The following is a 5271-nucleotide window of genomic DNA, read 5'->3' as shown; positions in this document are numbered from 1 at the left end:
TCCGTGCATCTTTTCAAGGGCAGAGGCCATAACTGCCCTTGGCAGAGTGGAGCATAGGGGAGGCTGCCAGGGACCTAATAAACTTCCATTTCTAGTGTTAGAAATCATTGATTCCTCATTTATTCACCAAAATTCCTATAGTCTATAGCTTATTGAGTAAATATTTCTTCTATTTATCAAGAATGTCTTTTTATATAAGAATGGATTAAGAAAAGTAAAATTTTAAAAACTTCCACCTTAGAGAAGGTTAGACAATAAAGAAGTAGTCTGCTGAATGCTTGCCATTGATGAGTGTGCTCGACTATGGGAAAATGTATGTTGGGTGGAAAAGTATTAGATACTCATCAGAGAAACACAGTAGAAGCAGAAAACAGCAATAAGAACGTTAAAATTCCTGAGAATTCCACCACCCAGAGATCTTCATCAATAATGCTCAAGCAGGTTGTCTTCCTCTGTTTTCTATGTCTTCACAGATGCTGTTTCTTCAGCAGAATTGGGATTAGGCTTTTAGAACTCATAATGCCTCCCTTTCCATGACTCCTTCATCTTTCGTCACACTGATGAGAGCGTTTGAAAATATTTATAACTGTCAGGCACAGGGACATCAGAGCCATAGTTCACTGCACCCCAGACAGAGACTTCTGAGCACATAGGAATTATTAGGACAATTGGCATCCATTTCCCAATCACCTGGCAACAGTGACCCACATCTCTTGAGATGAATCCTCTTCCCAGAAAAGAGGCACTATGATTTGGGTAACAGTCCTCACCTCAGGTCCAGGGGTGCTACAAGACCCAAGCATAAACCAATCAGGCCACTCAATTCTGACAGTCCCGCTGATGGTTTATTTTGGTCCAATGAATGTCAATTCCAGGAACTTTGCTCAAAATCGTGGGATAAGAGAAGCTCTGAATATTTACATTTAGAGGGGATTCTAAATATTCCAAAATACAAGGCTGGACTGGTTGTCAGAGAGGAAGTGGGGTTACCATTTGGGATTTGGGTGTGTCCAGCTCTACATGCTGCTAAGGCAGGTCCAGCCTCTATCTCCCACCACCAAGCAGACCCTCACTACAGCCCTTAGCAACCAGTACTCTAACCACTGATGCTCAGTCTACCACAGCTGACTGCCATCTTCTCAAGGGCAGGAGCCCCCAGGCTCATCTGCCGGGAGCTAGCTTGCTAAATAATTATTCATGACTTCATCAGGATGGAAAAAGAGCCAAGAGCTGAGAAAAAAGGACATTCTTGATACCGTCACTGAGGGATTTCCAGAGTCCAGCTCCTCTGATGGCTGCAGCAAAGACTTCATTTTCTTGTTCCTTCCTTTTGATTTCACTTTGTGACTCAGGACCAGGAGTGCAAGTGTGGTGACACTGCTACTGTCATCTAACCCAAGCAAGAGAAATTCGAGAAGTCACCTTGCAGATGATGCGGGAAAAACCAGCAGCACAGGTGGAGGAGGTCTGTAAGTTCCTGGGCCACACCCCTGCCTTCCTCTCCCTGACCAAGTATTTAGAAGGAAGAACGACCAGCAGCTCTGATCTGGGCAGACTTTCAAGGAAGATGCAGCCACTCCTGCTCTTGTTGGCCTTTCTTCTGCCCCCCGAGCCTGCGACTGGTGAGTGACCATCCCCATTCCAGAGGCTCCAGCCCATTTAACAACATCCTCTGGACCCCTGACCCTTCCACCCAGCACAGTCACAGATTTTCCTCAATTTTAGACCAAGAATTTTCTAGAACCCAGCTCCCATCCCAAACTTAGACTAACAAGTGTGATGCTGCATAGACACACAACAAGGATGGCAGGAAGGAAGGGTGTTCACTAAAAGATTTAGCGTGTGAGCCTCTCTCTTATCAACTGCAAAGTGGGCTGTTCATAGAAAGGCATTGGGCAGAGGAAATGGAGCTCTAAAAGACAAGTAATTAAAATCCGTCATTCCAACTCAGGAAAGGGCAGATCAGACAAATCGGCTGCAGTAGTGGAACTGTCACTGGAACCAGCTAAGGAAATAGTTTCACTTCCTGGTGCCCTCATCCCCTCACCCCTGCCCAGGAGAGGACCCCAAGGAGCAGTGGATCTCAGAAGGGGCTGGGTGACTGCATGCAGAGCTTTTCTGTTGCCTTGGCTCTGCCAGAGGCCCGGGGACCCCATTTTCCACCAGACCTCCTCCTGCCTTCCCAAGCCATAGGCTGCTCCACACAGGGCCCTCCCTACATGATGATGGCCTTCACTCTCACAAGCACGATACGTGCGAAACCTCAGCAGAAAGCTAAGTGAAGGACATTCATTCACTTAGCAAAAAATGTTTACTGACATCCTAGGACAGCTTAGACCATAGCACATGAGGATTTCAGAAAATCCAACGCTGTAAGCTCACAGACAGATTATTAGATACGGGCACCAGTCGGGACTTTAGCAGAAGCTCAGAAGGGTCGGGAGACTCACTGAGACACAAGGCGTAGGCAGAGCCCTGTCCACGATCCCTTGGGGCTCCAGCATTTTGAAGATCGCACTTATCTCCTCCATATATGGTCTAAAGTAGGACAGGCACAACAAGCACTGCCCCCCCTTTTCTCACAGGGGGTTCAGAGGCTTGATGTTCAGAAGAGGTTATTCTGCTGCAAGGAGAACCTGGGAACACTGTCCCCCAGTGTCTGCAGGGCACTGTAGACCCCACCCTCAATCACTATTTTCCATAGCCTTCCCGGCAGACCACAACTGCTTCCACAAAATCCATCTTTCAGTTTTTTCTTTCAGGAATCATCATGGGAGGACATGAGGCGAAGCCCCATTCCCACCCCTACATGGCATGGATTCAGATTATGGATGAGGAGATGCCCAGTAGATGTGGTGGTGTCCTCGTGCAAGAGGACTTTGTTCTGACGGCTGCTCACTGCTGGGGAAGGTGAGGGTCCGCAGACAACTGACACCTCCTGTGACCCCTACAGGGACGCCTGTCCTCTGCCCAGGGGCTGCAGCCCAGGCAGCTCCCCCGACGCCTGGTAACTCAAGGCCATGAGAGGAACCATCTGAGAGCATGACTGGGCCATGGAAAGCAAGAAACAGGACAGGGAACCTTTGGGGTCAGAGGGTCAGAGGTGAGAGCAAGTGGCCCACTTGAGAAGAGAGACCACACTGGCCAAATAAAGCTGCTGTGGAGGATGAAAGCATGCATCAGGGTCAAAATGCAAACTCAGAGTCCTTTCACAATATTGCCTGAGGGCAAGAGAAAGCTTCCAGAATCCCTGCTCTCAGGGTCATTGAGAAGCACAGGGCACAGTGTCACTCAGCACTGGGCCCTTTTGTTGTCTCAGTTTCCCCTGGCTGCAGCCCTGCCCTCCCCTGGCTGTCACCTGCCCTTCATGGCTCTAGGGTTGTATCTCCTGTGACTCCATGCACCCACATCCCCACCCTGCTTTCTGTGTAGCTCAGTCAAGGTGACTCTGGGGGCCCACAACATTAAGAAGCAGGAGAGGACCCAGCAGGTCATCTCTGTGATAGAAACCATCCCCCACCCACACTATAATCCTAAGAAGTTCTCCAATGATATTATGTTACTAAAGGTAAGGGAACCTCCCTGCAGCTCTTGCTCACCTGGGTCCAGATGGCTTTCCCTCCCAATGGGACCTGTCCTTCATTCCTTCTCATCCTGACCACCTGACTAGTCCCAGTGGCTCTGGGGAGAGGGAAGTCAGTGCAGCCCAATCGCGGTGTCCAGGCCCAGGAGGCCAGTGGCTGAGCTGGACTTTCTTGCCTCTTCTCATCAGCTGGAGAGAAAGGCCATGCAGACTGCAGCTGTGAGGCCCCTCAGCCTGCCCAGGGGCCAGGCCCACGTGAGGCCCGGAGAGGTATGCCATCTAGCCGGCTGGGGGCAAGTCAACCCAAGAGGCAGATTGTCCGACACTCTGCAGGAGGTGGAGCTGACTGTGCAGCAGGATCAGGTGTGCAAATCCCAGTTAGACAATTATTACAACAGTACCACTCAGCTGTGCGTGGGGGACCCGAAGGAAAAGAAGTCTTCCTTTAAGGTGAGACTGAGCATCTGTCTAGCTCGGCTCTGGGGAGAGGGGTGTTTTGGGACTTGGAGACCCAAGCAGTAGGGACTCCTTCACCCCCTAGACTCTGATCTTTCTCCTGGGAAGAGAAGGGGGCAGCAGCCAGAGTGGGGAGTCACAGGCCTTCTGGGAGCCTCCCAGGGGCCTGAGATGCATCCAACGTGATGCTGTATCCGGAAGATGAATTTGCAACACTCTGCCCCATGCCAGGCGCAGGTGTTAGAATACTGGTCCCTGGGTGTGCAGCAATCAAACCAGGTGACTCCTCAGAGCCGGCTCCCATCTTGGTTAACTGGCTCACCCTCCATGCTGAGTGTCGTCCTCACCTGCCTGCTTCCAAGTTCTTAAATGGTAGACCGAAGCACAGTCCCACAGCGCCCTTACGGAAGAGGATCCAGGACCTGGGGGAGGAGAGGGATCCACCCCTTGACTGAAATGAAGCCGTGACAATGTCCAGGGTCAGGACTGGGCAGCTGAGGGGCCCACAGGGTCCTGCCCTGCCCTCTGATTCCCCACATGGAGGCCATGCCAGGCGACCTTCACTGAGAGGGCACTTGGGATGCAGGTGGGCAGGAGTAGGGAGCACGGATTCAATCCTCCCCACTCTTGGTCCACAGGGGGACTCTGGGGGCCCTCTTGTGTGTAAGAACGTGATCCAGGGCATTGTCTCCTATGGACGAATCAGCAGGACATCTCCACGGGCCTTCACCAAAGTCTCAAGTTTTTTACCCTGGTTAAACAAAATGATGAAAAGCCTCTAACTGTTGGAACCAGGCCATCTTCTCTGGAGCTGATCCAGAATGACACCAGTAACTAAATAAATGTCTCTGAGCTGAGCAGGAAGGGCTGGTTTCTTGTTTATTCACTGACCCTCATTCACAGGCACCTACTCTGTCCTTAGAAGGCCGGTGACACAAATCTGCCATTTTCTGCTTTCTCCTCTTCCCCCTCCCACCACCAACTCCCCAAAACCTCATGCAAAGCTGTTCCCCAGCTCCTTCTGACCCACACCTTTCTCTGGGCTTGCCCTTCTGCCAGGGCTGCAGCTGAGCACAATCAGGAGAAAACATGAATCTCTCTGATCCTGGGGCTCAGGTAACCTTCTTACCTCCTTCCCTGTGTTACATGGCAGGAGAAAGGGGGACAACACCATGGGTCCTGGATACCAAGCAGGCAAGCCTGGGGCTGCAGCTCAACAGCATAGCCCCCAC

The 5271-nt window shown here is 51.1% G+C and overlaps 1 protein-coding gene across 4 annotated transcripts; it reads left to right on the top strand.

Annotated features, from left to right (window-relative positions):
* The first annotated feature begins 1540 nt into the window (after positions 1-1540).
* On the top strand, positions 1541-4821 carry LOC106848592 (granzyme B-like). 4 transcript variants are annotated; one of them, XM_044765845.2, is made up of 6 exons: positions 1568-1611; positions 2088-2097; positions 2750-2910; positions 3433-3568; positions 3773-4033; positions 4678-4821. In XM_044765845.2, exons 1-6 carry the CDS (start codon positions 1568-1570, stop codon positions 4819-4821), a joined length of 756 nt encoding a protein of 251 aa, XP_044621780.2. The 4 variants fall into 4 exon arrangements, with proteins under 4 accessions (XP_014724076.3, XP_044621780.2, XP_044621781.2 ...); XM_014868590.3 differs by lacking the exon at positions 2088-2097 and having other exon boundaries at positions 1541-1622; positions 2763-2910; XM_044765846.2 differs by lacking the exon at positions 2088-2097 and having other exon boundaries at positions 1568-1622; positions 2763-2910; positions 3773-3838.
* Positions 4822-5271: the final 450 nt, after the last annotated feature.

The sequence above is a fragment of the Equus asinus genome, chromosome 2, assembly GCF_041296235.1.
Source record: "Equus asinus isolate D_3611 breed Donkey chromosome 2, EquAss-T2T_v2, whole genome shotgun sequence".
NCBI classification, from domain to species: Eukaryota; Metazoa; Chordata; class Mammalia; order Perissodactyla; family Equidae; genus Equus; species Equus asinus.
This window is presented reverse-complemented; position numbering and strand designations above follow the sequence as displayed.

Excerpts from the sequence above, each read along its gene's own strand:
- LOC106848592 (XM_044765845.2), top strand. The coding sequence starts at position 1,568 with ATGCAGCCACTCCTGCTCTTGTTGGCCTTTCTTCTGCCCCCCGA. Across the intron at positions 2,911-3,432 it reads GCTGCTCACTGCTGGGGAAG|CTCAGTCAAGGTGACTCTGG; the intron begins GTGAGGGTCCGC and ends CTTTCTGTGTAG. Across the intron at positions 3,569-3,772 it reads ATGATATTATGTTACTAAAG|CTGGAGAGAAAGGCCATGCA; the intron begins GTAAGGGAACCT and ends TCTTCTCATCAG.